At 45.6% G+C, this 18,395-nt stretch overlaps 1 protein-coding gene across 2 annotated transcripts in view; it reads right to left on the reverse strand.

Moving 5' to 3' along the window:
• Positions 1-15,313, reverse strand: part of ACMSD (aminocarboxymuconate semialdehyde decarboxylase) — a 72,161-nt gene extending 56,848 nt beyond the window's left edge. Inside the window, exons 1-2 of one of the 2 annotated variants that reach the window (XM_090045874.1) lie at positions 15,175-15,313; positions 5,330-5,374 (exon numbers count right to left, since the gene is read on the reverse strand). In XM_090045874.1, the coding sequence (XP_089902000.1) occupies positions 5,330-5,374; positions 15,175-15,231 (102 nt within the window). In that variant the 5' untranslated portion in view covers positions 15,232-15,313. The remainder of the gene's footprint in view (positions 1-5,329; positions 5,375-15,174) is intronic. The other variant, XM_090045876.1, reaches the window with a different exon arrangement.
• Between the last annotated feature and the right edge of the window lie 3,082 nt (positions 15,314-18,395).

Raw genomic sequence — 18,395 nt, forward strand, 5'->3', positions numbered from 1 at the left:
CCTTTCTTAGATTAATTTTACTGCCTGATTGTTGCTTATGGTCTCTATCCTAGTCTTGGTGACTCGCTATCAGGAGCCTTCTTTTTTCCTCTTATTTTAAGAGACATTTTTCAGGTTTTAATATATTTCCTACTAAGGACTGCATGATCGTACCTTAGAGGCTCACTAGATGGGATTACCTTCAGAGTTCATAGTGCTCTTACAAGCTTACTAACTGTGTATTTAAAATCACAATAATGTGCATGAAATTGGATGTTATTTTGATAAGATGTCACATTTTAATAATCTGGTCAGCTTTGTTTTAATAACAGAAACTCATGGGCTGTGATTTCTTTTTCAAGGTGCCAGCGAGTTAGATGTTTCGTTCCTAGTAATATTAATAGGCAATAAGTATCTAACTCCTTTGGTAGCTATCTAAGGCTAAGTTTTATCAATACTTATAGCCCTATTGAGAGGCACTGGAATGAGTCAAGGTAAAGTAAAAATAGAGCATGTTTTCTATCTTCGTTGGGCTAAACTTTGAAAAGGAAGTTAAGACATCATCTTGAAAGACACAAGCAATGTAACTTTATTCACTCAATTACCACTTGTCTTTCTATCTTTCAATTCAGATCTCCCATGAGAAGGTTGTGTTTGCACCTCAGAAGATGGAACCAGATTAAACCTAACAGTTTCTTGTTAAGCCCACCACATGTACAGTCAATCACTGTACAATGCAACTCTTTTTAGCTAGATGTTTTAAATGGGACTGTGCAGATTCTTGAAGTAAAACATGTACTTAAATTCTGGATAGAAGACTTTCCTTTTCCTTGTGTTTGCAGTTTAGCTCCTTATGTTTCACTGCTTACTATATCTAGATCAGAGCTGTCCAGCTTCTAAGCACCTGGGGCCACGAGCCACATGGACTGTGCTGGGGTGAGCCACAGACCCCCAGGCCACTTGCTGTGTGCAACAGGGCCTCCCCCCACACCATACATGTTGGTGACCACCCTACCCCTCCATTGTTGCACTGTAGGTGTGGCTGGCTGTTGTACCCCATTGGTGGGCAGCCCTCACCTCTTCTTCTGCATTGTAACACATTACAGGCCATGGGCTGTATCTGCCCACTCCCTAGGGGAACAGGAAGCAAGAGCAGAGGAAGGGAGGGAGGGAAGGGGAGCCTACAGACCTCTCTTTTGCAGCAGCTAGAGCAGTCGGGGGAGTGGTGGCAAGATAGTGGCTCAGGGGCTGCACATTAACACCTCATGGGCTACCTGGGGTCTGCAGGCCACCAGCTGGACAGCTCTGATTTAGATCACACTTCCTACTTTTATCCATCAAATACCTCTGTTTTCCTTTAGACACAGGGAAGTCTTTACTACGAAGATTTATCTGGTGCATTGAAGCACCTGCCCAAGTACAAGAGTTAGGTGATTGTGGTAGGAACTGTATTTAGATCTCCCAAGGCCTAATTCAATGCCTTCTCTCATGATCATCTCCTCTTTTTCCCCCTGCAAACACCCACTCTTCCATTCTTGTCATAAATAAAATCCTGGGAACTGGGCCAACACCTGCTAAAGTTAGTGAAAGACTCCTCTTATTCATTTCAGTTGAAACAAGACCCTGAAATTAGCTTGCCTCTTAATTCTAATTCTTTTGCATTATTTCCATTTACAGCTCTTCAGGTTCAGGTCAGAGAATGTAGCTAAAATGCCATATAAATGTATGGCAGTCTAAATAGTATGGAAATATTTTCTTAATTATTATAATTTTTACAAGATACCATTCTAGTATGTTTTGTTAAGGTTTCTGTTAGTCATAGCTCTATGCAGGTCTGGCTGGGATACATGGAGGTTTCTCTCCTGGAGCTTGGACACAATGAAAACCCTTGGACTTCTCTGATACAAAGATGACTGCAGGGAGGGGTGGACCTAGCCAACACAGTACATGCCCTTTCATGGGGGCTAAGTTCACTGTGCTGCAAGTCAGGCAGAAGCCAGGGACAGTGCACCTTAGAGCAGGGCCAGGCAATTATTTCAGCTGGAGGGCCACTTAATGAGGTTTGGTGAGCTCTCAAGGGCCGCATGGGTAGCCCCGTCCCCTGAGAGTTGCCCTGCCCCCCTGGGTTGCCATCTTGGGACCAGAAGCCCTGCCCCTAACCCCTGATCTTTGCCACTGGAAGTCCCTTCCTTTGCCCCCAAGAAATATTCCTTTGGGGGGGGGCTGCCATCTTAGAACCAGAAAACCCCAAATTATACACTAAAAGTCAAACACCTACTATAACGTATTTTAATTTTATTACAAAATATATTTTTGTCGTGATTTGTGTTTGCATAGTGTACATAGAGGAGATAACTCAAAAATAAAGGGTTAAGTGTTGTGTGTATGTGTGTATGTGCATGCGGTGGGGTGTGGGGTTTGTGAGGGGGTGTGGCTATGTGTTGGGGGCAGCGATAAGGTATGTGGGAGGTTGTGGGGGCAGGGTATGGGTGTGTGGTATTTGTGGGGTGTGAGGAAGGGTGGGGGAGTGTGGGGACCCCCCTCCACATCCCCCCATGGTGTGCAGCCCCACAGGAGTTGGCGGCAGCAGCAGGTGGGGGACTTTGTGTCCAGAGCAGGTGCTGATGCCTGGTGGTGCATGGCTCTGGCCAGCACTGCACATTGAAGTGAGGAGTGCAGCCTGGCTGACATGCCTCTATCATGGGGGCTCTCTGCCGTGCACAGGCAGCCCCTGCACTCGCACATCACTGGAGCGGTGCAACATGTGCTGGAGCTGGCTTACTTCCTTGCCCCCTGCCACTTGGATCCTGAGACTCTGCTAGAAGTGAAAGGGAGCCCCAGCTCCTGCTTCCCCATCGAGTCCCAGGACCTGTGCGGCAGGGAGCAGAAAAGGCAGCCAGCTCCAGTGCATGGAGCTTCCCTCCAGTGGTGTGTGAGCGTGGGGTCTTCCCGTGCGCAGCAGGGAGCACTGACAGTAGAGGCGGCTTAGCCAGGGTGCACCTCTCACCGTGATGTGCAGAACTGGATGGAGCTGCATGCTGCCAGATGCCAGTGCCTGTGCCAGAGACAAGCATCCCTCATGCCCCTGCCTGTTGCTGCTGCTTCCACTACTGCCTGCAGGCCTGCATGCCATGTGGGGATGTGTCGGGGAGTCCCCACACTCCCCCACCCTGCCTAACACCCACACTCTTTCCACCTGAGCTCCATGCTGCCACTGCCCCCTGGGTATGGGCTCCATCCGGCCCCAGCCTCATGCTCCTTACCCCTGCCCAGTGGCAGCTCCCCCCTGCCTCTACTGCTTCCCTGCCTGCTGCCCAGAGCAAGTGGGAAGCCAGGGAAGCTGAGCAGGTCCCCTTGCAGCAGTGCCAGTCGCTGGGAAGCTGAGCAGGCCCTCTGGCAGCTGCAGCAGTGGCAGCAGCATCCCTGCCTGGAAGCTGCATGCTGGCCGGGCTGGATCCTTATGCCCACAAAGGAGTGAGGCACAATAAGGTATGTTGGGGGGTGTGTATACATGGGCAGAAGGACTTGGCGGGGTGCAATTTATTGGTGGGTGCCATGCTGGCCGGGCAAAATACAAAAATATAAAATATGGGCATAAAATTTTGAATGCCACTAAATCAGTTAGTCTCTAAGGTGCCACCCTGTCCTGTCTTCTGCCTGACTTCAGACTAACATGGCTAACTCTCTCTCTCCCTTCATGTGCTGCAAGTGGCACCTTTTTTTTAACCTCTGAAGCATGACACATCCTCTATTGACTTCTGAGGCAGGTCATCTCTACTTGTGATTATGTATGCCACAGATGGTAAGAAAAATCTTATGAAACATTTTTTTTAGTCAGAATTTGCTGATTTTTTCAAGTTGAAACACCCAGCTGAGCTGGTTCTGTATTGATGAAATACTGGCAGAACCATTGCAGAGGTCTGTTGGAATCCTCCTGCTTGTTGGGCAGGTTTCAAAATCTATATGATACCCTGCCAATTTACTTGCCCAGTCCCTGAGCAGCCCACCTGCTTCATTGCCTTGGAGGCAGGGATCTCAGAGCTTCTAAAGTCCACAAATTAGTGGGGTGTTACCAGCTGCACTGCTCGGAGCAAGGTTTCCATTCCCTTTCATAGAGGGCTTGCAAAATCTGGGGTGTGTTCCAAGTAGGAACAAAATCAAATTTGAAAAGCTAGAAATTCTGCATGAAACAAAATGAACTTTCCCTGCACAAATCTGAGCACAAGCAAGCCCTGGGATGTTTTAAGTCAGATGCACGGTTGCTTAGATCCAACAGATGCTTAGGAGAGATCTGATTCCTAATTTCATGAACACTTTAAGCAAGTGACAGACGGAGCCTGATTTTGATCTTACTTCCACAAGTTTTAGACTGCATTATTGTTGACGATTTGGACAGAGCTATTCCTGATTTGAAACACTGTGATTGATATCAGAATCAGGTTTTTAATTCCAGGACCCCACTCGGTTCCCCTGGAAGTTAACAGTGGAATTCCCACGGCCTGCAGCAGACGGAGGATAGGGCTATGAACAGAGAGAGACCGTCAGAATACCCTGGAGGCATTCGGGGCCATATATTTATTTCACTTACACTGATGTAAACCAGGAGTGTTTTCATGGAAGTCAGTAGACTTTGTGGTATAAAAAAGAGATGTACGCAAGATGAAAATGATTCTGCTTTTCATTTACTGTAAGAAAAAGTAAGTTCAGGTCTATGTTTTTGTACAGCATGACCCCAACAGCTGCATATTGTTCTTAATGAACCCGTGTTTCTCCATTTGCCGGTCATGTCACAGAGATGCTTAACTGAAGAATGAATTACTTTTCTTTCCTTTGAAAGTTCTTTTATGCTCTAGTTCTTTAACTTTTAATAAAATACAATGAGATAGCTCCATTATGTTAGCTTCTTTATCATGAAAGCCCTATAATGTGATAAGATCTGTGTCAATTTCTAGGGTAAGTTCAAAATTTGGTGATTCTGCTAAAAAAAGAAAGTTTTTTTTAATGTGGTCTAAGTTCTGCTGCCACGTCTAATTAAAAGCTGTTTTTAAAAGTATCTGTTCTAAGTGTTAGGCTGGGGCTATGATGAAGACTGCCGGATAATGGTTCAAACTGAGATTAGGAAGGAAGTGAGGTGACCTTATAGCCTACTGCAGCTCTTCAGCAGAAAAATCTCTAGTGCTATGTCAGTGCTTGGAGTAATTTTCCTACATACCAGGTTGTAGCTCAGTGGAAATGTATGTTAAACATACAGTTTACATACAGTTAAGCAGTCTTATTGGAAAGCTGCTATTTGAAACATATGGAAGACTGTCAACAACAATAATGCTTTGGAGAAAAAAACCCAGCATACCTGGCAATGGTGATCCAGCTGGACCCACCCACCGTAGCCATATCTCTGTGAAGAGAAGAAGAAAAAGCTAATGGTTAGCTGGTGCTCTGGAATAAAAATCAAAAGCTACATTCATGACACCAGATAGATCCAAGGGCAAGATGCACCTCATAAATAAGTCCTTCATTGCATCTGTCTCCCTCTTAGACGGACTCTGAATGGGACAAAGAGAAGTGAAGCAAAAGGCAAGAAAGACAAATGCCTGAGGGAGGGAAGTGGAGAACGAGGATTAAAATAAAATAAACAGAAGTAAAAGGCGGACTCGGTGTATTCCACTGACCCCTCTTGAATGTTCATTGTTCGTTTGCAGGGTAAGTATCTTTTTAGAGTATTCGTCAACCTGTGGCATGTGCACCACAAGCGGCATGGGCAGCCTGTGTGTGGGGCACACAGCAGGTGAGGAAGGGCACTGGTAGGACAGCAGCAGATAGGGCAGGGAGCAGAAAGCAGAACTGGCAGGGGAAGGGGATCAGAGTAGCACTTGGGCAGGGTGCAGTGCTAGTTTGTGACACACTTGCCCAAAAGGTTGGCTTCCAATATTTTAGAGCACCATTAGGTAAAACTGGGAGAAATCACGTTGTCTTTTGGCTGTCAGATTTGGGACCATTTCATTTGATGAAAAGCAGCTGAATAGTGTGTCGTACACACATACTTATGGAGAACAGGCGATTTTACATATGGTGGGGTAGTACCTTGACTGATATGAATTAGCTCCAATGAAGTCAATGGACTGATAGAAATGTGTATCAACAAAAGATCCACGATGTATCAATCTGTGTGTGAGAAACTGTGTGTGTTATAGGAGTGTAGGTTGTAGCCGTGTTGGTCTAAGGACATAGGCAGACCAGGTTCTTTGGGTGAATCTGATATCTTTCATTAGACCAACTTAAATATGTACTTGGATGTATAACATGCACTTGCAGATCAGACGTACTTCATCCAAACACCGTTACACATACATTCATTCAACACCAGACACAATACACTTTGCCATGTTGCCCTCTTCATTGTATTTTCTTCCCAGTGAATGCATATACGGGAGACTGAGTTAGACAAAGTCAAGATCATTTCCTCCTTAAAACTACTGGAAAAAGCTGTTGGGGGCCTTAAATGTACATGCAGAGAAGACTCAGGGTTGCAAGTTTTCTACCCTGCAACCAGATAATATGATGGATAAATAATAACTATAACAGGACAGATATTACTGGCACATTGTAAATAAATACAGATATCATTTGGACGAACAGTTGCAGAAATATGCTTGGAAATTTTTTGGAATTTTCTAAATATCCTGCTAGTTTAAATAGCTGCTGAAATTGTTAAGAATAATTTTATTTTACCATTACATACAAGGCAGACTTTCAAGTATCATATTATTTTGTATGGTTTATGATGTTTTTCTGATTTGAAAATCAAGCACACATAACCCACAAGTGAATCATCTGAAACCTAGGAAACCAATGACTGTATAGTGTCAGTAAGATCAGCTGATGAACTTTCACAGATATTATGGTAGCAAATGCCTTCTCTTGTGTTTGGCTTCAGAATACTTGATTTTGTTGCAAAAATCTTTTAACTCTCTGGCAGCTGGATCTTTGACAGTGCTAAGAGACCTCAGCAACCTTTCGGGTCAAGCAACTGCATACTTTTAAAAATCCTCATTTAAGGTTCAGTCCTGCCAGCTGCTTGGCCTTCTATCCTGATGCACATGCTTGCTTAGTTTAACATGTAAATGGTTCCTTAATTTCAGTAGGACTAATCAGGTAACTTTAAGCTTGTTCTTCAGGTCTTTGCTTGACTGGGCTAGGGTACTTGCAGAAATGAGCCTGTAACTCAGCAAGGTTTTAAAACATGTATCCAAAGGTACCCGGGTCATGTTCTTTGGTATCTTGCTGTACGGGGGCTTTAAACACTATAGTATTTTTAGATGGGAACACCAATCAAATTAAATTTGGGGAGAAGATAAGAGCTGAAAAATGAGCGGATGCATTTTCAGATAAAGCAATCTGTAATCAGTTAATCATTAGCACAGAGCTGTATTGATTCTGCTTTTCAGCTTCCTGTGATTCAGCAGCAGGACTGAAGGTCACTTTCTCTTGTCTATTAATATTTAAACAGAAGAGACAGGCTTAAAAGATACAAGTTAGCTGCCCATTGATTCTCCCAAAGAGGTTGAAAATTCTTTTATTAAAAAGCAAAACCCAAAGAAGCTTGTTCTCTTTTAACTCCCTAAATCATGAGATTTGAAATAATATAAAGTTTCCAAACAACAAAATCAAATGAGAAAGAACTGCTCAGAATTCCTCATTTTCAATAATGAAACATTTCACAGGAAACTGGGCAAAAGCAGGAATATTTAACACTTCAGCATAATAATTTAGGGGTGGCCCTGCATTTACATGGGGTAGTCAACCTTTTTTAACAGGTGTGCCCCTTCTGCCACAAAGCTTCAGCTCATGTACCCCTTTATATTTTTTTCTTGGTTTTAAGGATTGGGAGGGGGGAGAGGGGGCGAGGGAGATCAAGGCCCCCATGGTGAGGGATGGAGTGGGGCTGGGGCAGTGGCTGGGGCAGGCACTGCACAGCCAGGGCGGAGCGTGGGACAAAGCCACAAGAGCAGTTCGTCCGGGAGGTGTGAGGAGGGGAGCCAGTTCCTGCCACTGTGAGCACTCCAGTGGAGATCCAGGGGGCATGTGCCCCCCAAATCTGTGCACAGGGCGGACGCAGCCGCTGCTGCAGACTGGACTCTGCATCCTGCTGCCCCAAGAGCTGCACAACACCATGTGCCTGCTGTGGCTGGGCAGGAAGGAGACGGACATACACACAAAGACACAGACATACACACAAACACACACCTGCAAACACACACACACACACGGAGAGGAGACACACAACGCCCCCCCGTAGCAGGTAAGCGTGTGTGGAGAGAAGGGGCAGGCCGGGGAGAGGGAAGGGGCAGGGTGGGGCCATATTGACAGTGGGGTGGTGGGGAGTATGTCTCTGTGCCTGCTCCCAGGAGCAGGGCCGGCGGGGCAAGGGCAGCAGTGACCTGCTGTGGGCCACACACACAACGCCTGGTTGGCTGGCTGGGGGCGGGGCAGGGCTCACACCTGGTGGCTACCACTGCAACCACCCCACAACACTGCTGCCATGCACCTGTGCTGCTTTCCTGCAGCTGGTCACACATGTGGCTCCTCAGGCTGCTGATGGGAGGCGCAAAGGTGCGAGGCATGTCAGCAGCCCATGGAGCTGCACACGCGACTGGCTGCAAGTAAGCAGCACAGGCCATGGCAGTGGCGGCAGTGTGAGGTGGTGGTGGCTGCTGCGTACAAAACCTGCCCCCCCATCTGGCCATCCAGGCGGCATGTGTGTGGCCCGCAGAGGGGCACCGCTGCCCTCAGCCTCCCGGCCCCGCTCCTGGGAGCAGGCACAGAAAGCGAGCTGAGGTTGGGGGTGGGGAGGAGCTGTGGTGTGCTTTGTGGGTCCGATAGCACCCAGTGCACCCCTCCCTCTCCCCCTGGTAAAAAGTAAAGGCACCAGGGGAAACACCGCTGCCATACCCTGGGGCATACTCTGTCCCCACCTGCCTGCACATACCGCCTACATCCTTTCTAAGTACCCCTCGGGCTACATGTACCTCTGGTTGACAACCCCTGACATAGGCAAATCACTCACTGATGTGCTTTCCTGGAGCCAGGAATATGCAATCAGACCTACTGACATCATCATAACAGAGATCCTGTGGTATCTCAATATATTTTATTTTGTACCTATTAAATTAACTGTTTATCAAAAAAAGCAATGGTCTGATGCACATGTGTCCTATTGAGCTCATTGGATTTTAGTTAAGTCCCTAATAATTGTGATTTGGCAACTGTCCAGATAAATGAAACATTATCAAGCTTTACTGCATGATCTATTTTTGACCCATTCACCCCCTTTTGCCCTTGATAATTAAATGGGCATTTTTTATACTCATTATTCAAACACTTAATGAATTTCTATTCTTTATTATATTACAATAATATGAAGTCAGCCATTTTCTTACAAAAGTTTATGCTATACATCTCTGATTTAGTTAGTCTATAAACTGTAAAACTACCTTGCCTTCTTCTTGAAACCTAACATCAAGTTTTCTCTAATATTTGGTTTAAAAAAAAATCAGTATTTCTTAGGACCAATAATTTGCAGTAAATAGTAGGGCTATGTGAAGCTTTGGTCCCTGATTCAATTTGGCAGAGATTTGGCCTGACTCAGTGGCCAAATCTCCAAATCCAAATTGAATCAGGGGACCCTATAATCTCTCTGAATTGATTTGGAGAGATGCGGAAAGATTTGGTGATTTGGACATAGGCACAGCTTTAAATGTGTTTTTTAAATACCTCCAGGTACCAGGCAGCCCGTGAATGCTGTGATGCTGGGTGCATGAAGCATCCCTCAGGAGTCCGGGGGGCTGGCTCCCCAGTGCACTTGGCAGTAGACCTGGAAGTGGACCAGAAGCACTTCCGGGTCCACCAGGAAGCATGCAGAGGGGCTCCCCTGTGGCCCCCTAGCTCAGTGACTGCTGCAGCTTGAGTCTGGGGGGGAACCTGGGGTCCCCCCACAGCCAATCACTGAGCCAGGGGAGTGTGGGCGGGCTCCCCCAGCGTGCTCCCTGGGAGACCCGGAAGTGAACCGGAAGGACTTCTGCTCCACTTCTGGGTTCACCACCAAGCATGTGGAGGGCCCCCCAGCCCCCTCCCCCCGCACTCCTGTGGGACGCTGCATGTGCCCAGCATCGCAGCGATCATGACCTGCCCTGCTAACTCATGGTATGTAGTAAAAACCTAAAACTGTGTCTATGTCCGAATCACTGATTCTCTGAATCAGCATTGAATCTTCAGATTTGGATTCAGCTGAATTGAATCAGGGACATAGATCTGAATCAACGAATTGAATCACTATCCCTGATTTGGGCTGAATCCAAATTGAATAGGGCCTGCTTTGCACACCCCTATTAATATTAGGTATGTATAGCTCTTATAGATTTCATAAACATTAGGGCAGGAAGGGACCCCGGAAGATCATTGAGACCAACCCCCTGCCCCAGGGGCAGGAAGTCAGCAGGGATCATAGGATCCCAGCAAGATAAACATCCAAATTTCTCTTGAAGGCATTCAAAGTAGATGCTTGAACCACCTCTGGTGGCAGTCTATTCCAAACCTTGGGGGCTTGGACAGTAAAGAAGTTCTTCCTTATGTCCAGGCTGAAACCTACCCATAACAAACCCATGCTGGCTATCCTTCAGGATGTTGCCGTCAGCCAGTCTGTTAAGGATAGCCTCTTTGATAATCTTTTCCAAGACCTTCCCCAGGATAGAGGTTAGGCTGATGGGTCTGTAGTTTGCCAGATCCACTTTCCTCCCTTTCTTGAAGACAGGCACCATGGTGGCCTTCTTCCAGTCTTCGGGCACTTCACCAGAGCCCCAGGAGTTCTCAAAGATCTGTGCCAGGGACTGAACTATGATGCTTGCCAGCTCCTTGAGTACCTTTGGGTATAAACCATCAGGGCCGGCTAACTTGAAAGTATCTAGCCTCTCAGTGTGTTCCTTCACAAGGTCACCATTGAATATGTATGTGTGTGTGTGAGAGAGAGGGAGACAGAACTGAAGAAACACTATAGGAACTGAAAAATTAGACGTTCTTTAGGAAATATATTATGTATTGTTATCCCTGGGCATGTCTAGATGTGCATTTACACCAGCTTAAATTTACTGTGCAGTAAGTTACTGCGCAGTAAGTGGGAATAGGCTGGCATCTACATGTGCAGCCATTAACGCACATTATCTCTGTGTGTTGACTAAAGTTAGTCCCAGGTCAGTTCACACACACAGTGTTACTGTGCAGTGAGGTATCTACATGTGCATTACTGTGCAGTAACTAATCATGTGTAAATTTGAAATCTGCATGATGCAGGTATCAAGTTTACACTCAAATTGGGGTAAGTTGCCATATTTACTGTGCAGTAAAGGCGTGCACGTGTAGACATGTGCATGTACTGCACAGTAATTCTGGTTACTGCACAGTAAATGTGCGGGTGTAGATGCATCCCCTGATCCTTAGATTTCCATATAAGAAAAGAGATCACAGGAAAACTTTAGGTTTGCTTCCTTTGTACCTTTGACAGTACTTGGTTTATAGTGATTTTCACTCATTCCTCTGTATAGTCTTTATATTTCCATTTTTTCTGTATAGGTCTTCCACACAGCAACAAGAGAGAGAAATATAACATGGCTGGATTTTTCAAAGGTGTCCAGGGAATTTAGAAACTACAAATATTCCTCTGAAAATATCAACCTTTAAAAATATGAAAATGTGACTATACAACCACAAAAATTGACAGTAGTACTGAAGGGCAGGTGGAACTCAACATTTTATCATTTGGGGTTGTCTCTAATCTGAATGCAGTTCTGATGTACGGATGAGATCATGGACTGATGATGCCAAATATATCCATGATGCATTTGACCCAAGGAGCCGCTAACATTTATAGGGCTAAATTCTGCTACTTTTAATTAAGAAAACGTCAATAAAATCAACAATATTTTCACTCAATTAAGGATGGCAAAATTTGGTCTTTAATTTTTGACAAACCAAAAAGACCAGTTTCTATGCAGACTGGATATTATAAAAGTTCAATCTATTCAGAATTAGACTCCTCATAGAAATAATTCTAAAAATACTCTGCCATCTGGCCCACGTTAGTTGGTGTCTGCTTGTAAAGTCATAGATGAACTCTTACAATTGTAAATAAGAGGGTCAAATATGTTTAAAAGCACTTCCTACATGAAAAGATAACAAGCCCTCCTTTTCAAGAATTTCTATTTGGATTATTGTTATTGCATACCATCAGCTGTGTGTTTTCAACTCCAGATTTCACTGCTACTAATTTTTTATACATAATTTACATTTTCCTGTCCCTCTCTGACTAATCTTTAACCTCTGTTAGTGTGTGTTTAACAGTCACAGGGACACAGATCTAACAAGTACACAGACATACCAAAGAATTCTCTTTCATCAGGAACAAAAGGAAACCTCAACATATTGAAGAAAGAAATATGCACGGTGCAAAGGACAGTGACACAGATCCCAGGGCCCTTACCCTGCAGCAGCTCCAGCCCAGCGAGGCTGTGCTGTCCTGCAGCTCAGCTATCATGAAGCTGGTGTGGCGGGGCAAATAGCCCCTAACACAGACCCAGACCACCCCCCTCCAGACCCCAGCGAGTTGCGGGGGGAATCCCTCACAGTGGAGGGCTCTGTTCCCTTGCTGCTTTCTCCTTAGTCACTGCTGGCAGTCGTCAGCTGTGGGGGGAGGTGGGGGACACAGATAATGAGAGGGGCTACTCTGGTAGCCTCCTGGGAGGCATGTGAAAGCATCGCCAGTGGCCAGTGTAGGCAGGCTGTGAGCTCCCTTGAGTAAAGCACTTCCTCCAGGGGTGAGGTTTGAATGCCTGTACTTAGCCTTAGAGACAAACTGGTTAAGAGAGGCATGAGCTTTCTGGGCAACAACCTACTTAATCTGATGCTTTAATGTCACATGCTAGCTTACAGCCTAGGAAAGCTCATGCCTCTCTGAATTAGTTCATCTCAAAGATGCCACTGAGCCTCACTGTCTGCAGTGTCAAGTAGTGATGCCCAACCTTTCTAGGCTGTAGACAGGATGACTGGTGCAGGATCAGTCTGTGGGCCAGATCTGGTATGTGAGATCATTTCATAAGCCTCACCAGCACAGGATTGGTGGGTAGGCTTGATCTAGCATATGGACCCAGCTCCATGTGCTGGACCAGGCCACAGCACCATGCAAGCCAGCTCCGGCCCCATGTGTATCAGATCAAGTCTGCTGGCCTGGCCCTATGCACTATCCCAATCCAGCAAAAAGACCCATATCATTTGGTCTGCGGGGCTTGGAAATCTGATGGTGAGGGAGCAGTCATTGCAGTAATTGCTGCTGCTTCTCTATTGCCAAATTGAGGGCCCTGTGGGAAACCCTCCAGTCTGGATGATGTGCCTCCATGGGCTAGTGGTTGAGCACCACTTGTACAGAGAGCCTCAGCATGTGTGTGTGTGTGTGTGTGTGTGTGGGTGTATCTGATGCCCACTCGCAAGGCTGAAATCACAAGTCTTTTCCATCATGGATAGCCACAACAAGATTGACTCATTCCATGGAAGGGACAGATGGAGCTTAGGAGCCTTTCACCCTAAGGGCCACCAGGACAGAGCTGCAGCAAGGGGCTCAGAACATCCAGTATAAAAAAATAACAAAGTTAGTTCTTGTCCCCACTCTTAAGTAATCTGATTCTTTGGCAACATTATGTGATCTTTAAAAATCACCCACATCTGAATTGTTCACAGATTCACAGAAGTTTAGGGCTGGAAGGGAGCTCATGAGATCATCAGGACCAGCCACCAGCTCTGGGCAGGAAAGACTGCTGGGGTCAGATAATCCCAGCAAGGTGTGCATCCTGGCTTCTGTTGAAGATCTCCAGGGTAGGTGCCTGCACCACCCCTGCTGGGAGTCTATTCCAGCATCTGGTCACATGAACCATGAAGAAGTTTTTCCTTATATCCAATCTGAAACTTTCTTCTAGGAGTTTATGACCATTGCTCCTGGTTTTCCCCTGGGGCGCTTTGGTGATCTGTGGAGCTGATCAAAGTCTGTTTTATTGCAAGATGACCACTACTCCTGCCAGTCCAGGGAGCATGGGGGGAGTGGAGGTGATGAGCCAGGCTGCAAAGCACGGCTCTGTCTGCTTCCACCCACCCACCTTCTCTCAGAACAGTGACTGGAGGGCAGGCACAGGGGCTCCTTGGGGAGGGCAAAGGTGCGGGAAGGCAGCAGTTCCCAGGGGAGCAGCTGCAGGCACCTCTGGAACAGCTGGGGCAGGTGCAGGCTGCCAGATAGAAGAAGAGGGCATTCACCTCCTCACAGTGTGCTGAGGAACACCCCTTGGGAATCACTGCTTTAACAGTGATATCACAATAGAGAAGATTTAGACCATCACAAAAACATTCAAATGTTAGGAAAACAACAATAACATGTTGTTTACCCTTGTTCTAGTTAGTACTCTTGTTCTGGTATGAATGCATTAATTTGAGCTACTTACTTAGAATGCAATCTGTTACATCTTAGCAATGCATTAAATATTTCTGGCAAAAAAGTCTACTGATTTTGCACTTCAGTGGATGCAGATCCAAAATTATTTCAGTCTAATCCAGTATTAATAATTCATTTCACATTTTTTTTTAAGATTACAGTTATGGACTTAAGGGTCCTTTGTGCGTATCAAAATCTCCTCCTAAGTATGTCAACTGACTTATCATGTATACACAAATGATAGTTCACCTCTCTTACAACCTTAACTGTTATCTAAAAAATCAGATTTTGCAGGCAATTTATTACAGAAATTACAGAAATTTGCATACAGTTCATCTACTTAACTTAGCAACCAACACACTAGGTAAAAAGTCTTGTTTTATTGAGCTTCAAAGTTCATGCTAATGTGGATTCTTTTGAATATACCTGCACCTATACACATGTGAGCATACACACATACACACTACTTTAAATTAATATTAAGGGCACAAAATTGAGCACAGTCCTTACTTTTTACTTTGCAGGAGTTTTGATTTAGTAAGCAGAGCTGAATGAGGGTCTCATACCATCCTTATAATAGAAAGATTAACAGATCACTGATAAATTAAAAACATTGATGAACTGGAAACTCCAGTAGTAATGAGTGCTAGATCAAGTGTCTAAGGTATTGTTACCTGTTTCAGGTCAGGCCATTCCTTAGGTAGGATGTGACTATGAATATCAATTTTCATCTCTGAAGTTTCAAAGGAGAATTACTGTTTAAAGGATGACGATTCACATTAATTTCTCTGTCTTTGTTGCTGGCATAGCAGATTGTTATTAACTTAGGCTGTTGGTCAAGCCTGCTAACTTATCAGGCTGCCTATATACAGTAGCCAATCAGGTAGCTAACTTTCTGGAGGTGTGGCTCCATACAAGAGCAAAGTATTCTGGCAGGAGTGACTGTTATTGCATAATATAATATAGACTAAGCTTTTAGGTGAAGCTGTGGGTTTATATCTTCACTATAAAAGGAGTTTTTTACAAGAGTTTGTAAAGCAAAAGTTGGTTTCTATATTTAAAGTTAATGCTAAAATTAGAGAACAGTGAGGACGTTAAAACATAATGTTCTGAACTCTCTTCCTCCTTCTGTTAGATGCTAAAAAATATTTTATAGAGGCCATTAAAGAGAGGCTTTAGTAGCGAGATTTCTCTCTCCTCTCAATCTTCCCTTCTGGTCCCTCCAATGTTGCTTTCTAAATATTCATTGAACTGCACGCACAAATCAACAATTCCAGGAACTTTTAGGTAAACAGTAGCTGCATCTCTGTTTCTTGTTTTATCCTCCCTTTCTGGTCAATCACACCAGGGTATGCCTATGAGGTACACAGGGGCAGATCCAGAGGGGATGCAGTGGTGAGGCTGCACCCCACTTTCAGACTGGGCCATGCTGCTGCAGCCTCAGGGAACTTTAAAAAAGTCCCCAGAGTGGAAGAGCATCCCCTCTTCACCTCCATGCTCAGAGGCATGTCCCCTCCTTCTTCTTCCTCTGTCTCCCACCTGCCACGGCTGCTTTCCTCCCTGTCCTGGGGCAAGGGAAACTTCAGAGCTGCTCCTGCCTGCTCCAGCTGAGCTGCATGGGGACTGGGATCACCTTGGGCAGGGGTTGTCAACCGGGGGTACACGTGCCTGCAGAGGTACTTGAGAAGGCCCTAGGTATGTGGGCAGGGATAGAGTGCCACCATGCATTATCCGGTGTTGTGTAGGCACCACCTGCCTGCCAGATGTGGGGGGTGGGAGAAGCTCACATGTGGCAGTTGCCACCACTCTACATTTGGCGGTGCACCCCCCCCATTTGGCTGCACGCCACCCCCTGCTCTGCATCCGGCCACTGGGGGTACACTGCTCTGTGTGCAGTTGCCAGGGGTACACTGGTCCAAAAAGGTTGACCTAAGGTAGTGACAGTGGTGCCCTGCACCTGTTTCTGGCGGGGTCTGGGCAGTGTGGGAGAACCCACCCCTTCCCCATTGCTGCTGCTGCTGTTCCCAGCTAAGCCCAGCCCCTGGGGAAGCCCAGCTGAGGACATGGAAGAAGCTCTGAAGCTTCCCCCACCTCTGGACAGCAGAGAAAGCAGCAGTGACTGGAGGAGGTGGGGGTGGACGGGGAAGGAAGGAGAAAGGAGGGAAGGGGAGCATAGGAGAGGGATGTGCCTCTGGGCATGGATGGGGAAAGGGGATACTTACGTGCTTCAGGAACTTTAAAAAGTCCCCGAGAGGCTCCTTGAGCTCAGTTGCCTGCACTGGTGGCTTAGAGGGGAGAAAGCTGACAGCTGGGGTGCAACCACCCCTGCAGCATGGGTGACTGTTCCTGCACCCCCTTGGCTAAATCCTGGATCTGCCCCAGTTGCATCATGCAGAAAAATTTGCTGCTCAAGGACACCTGCTAAGTTATTAGGATGTTTGGCTTATAATTCTGAGTGTCTCAGTGCTATGCTGTATAGACATATTTGTGTCTTTTCTATACTTTTTTGTGTCTTTTCTATACTATCTCCTACGCTCCCCCAGACTCTCTGACACTATTAGCTGGCACTATCCTTTATTCTTTCTTTAATTTTGGTACTGTTGCCTCAGTGCTACTCCTCATTGCCTATCCTCTCTAGAGGTGTTTAGTTTTTCACTGAGTCAAGTAGAAGGAATCCTGCTGTGAAGGTCTGGAACAATTTCTTCACTGAAATGTGAATTAAAAAGAAGCTGAGGTCTCAAAGGAAATTTTGACAAACAGTGGTCAGTTCTCTAGCATGCTGCCAGCTTTCTAGGGTAAACTTCAGAGGAGCCATGTGCTACTACAGGTGACCGAAGTAGAGATGAAGTATCATTTCTTAAAAGCTAGTAACTCTCGGTGACTGAATGCTATTGCTAAAACCTTATGGTTGGGGCTCTGAACTGGAGTGTATAGCATCCTTAAGGAATATTGATCACAATTTGTGCAAATAATAAGAACCAGAGGAGAGAGTGATAAAAATGCAGGCTATACAAATAAAATCAATTCCAAGTATTTCCCAAAGTTCCCATATGGAATCCAAACTTTTCAAAATGACACAAGATTCCTCCATACACTATGTTTGGGTATGCACAATAAATATTTTATTATTGCATTGACTTGCAAATGAATTTATTGTGGGTTTTGGCAAACCAGCTGTACCTTTGGTGAAGGCTGAAATCTCCACGTGCTCTTTTTAATGTGAGTAAATATGGTAATGCAATGCACACCCATTCCCCAGACATTAGCCCTCTAAACTGGGGTGTGTCTTAAGCAAAGAAACTGATTGTCATGCCAGAAGGGAGGCAGCATGGGAAGGCTGCAATGGCTGCTGGTGGGCGACTTCTTGCGGGCTCTGGGCTGCATGGAGGAAGGACGGGGTTCACCCAGTGTAACTCAGGCTCTCACTGCAGCTCCGCAGCCAGGGGTTTAACGGTCTCACAGACACTGCAAAAGCTGCCCTCCCTTCATGCCTAGCATTCAGCCATGACAAGACTGTGCTGTGGGATGTGAGAGTCTGGAAAAACATTTTTTTCTTCATCCTGCCTTTCCAGAACCAGATGCTTGTCTTATTTGGGAATGAACTGTATGGGAGTCAGTACAGTAAGTGGTTTTGTTTTCACTTATTTTCTGACAATGGAGGACATGGTAAAGAGAATCCTGTAGGACAATTTTGCCAAAATTATAATTAATGTATTTTAATGCTCTTATCCAAGTTGGGAATTTACTCAGGATTTCAGGGCGCAGTACAACCTGAAATGCAATATCCTCAATCTGGCAGCTGAATATCCACCTTTTATCAACATGGTAACAAATGACTTAGGAGCAGGAAAACACAATAGTGGTACTTCATGAAATCAGGCCTATCCAGCATGCA

The sequence above is a fragment of the Crocodylus siamensis genome, chromosome 4 (genome assembly GCF_052110815.1).
Source record: "Crocodylus siamensis isolate JL-2025a chromosome 4, ASM5211081v1, whole genome shotgun sequence".
Taxonomy (NCBI): Eukaryota; Metazoa; Chordata; order Crocodylia; family Crocodylidae; genus Crocodylus; species Crocodylus siamensis.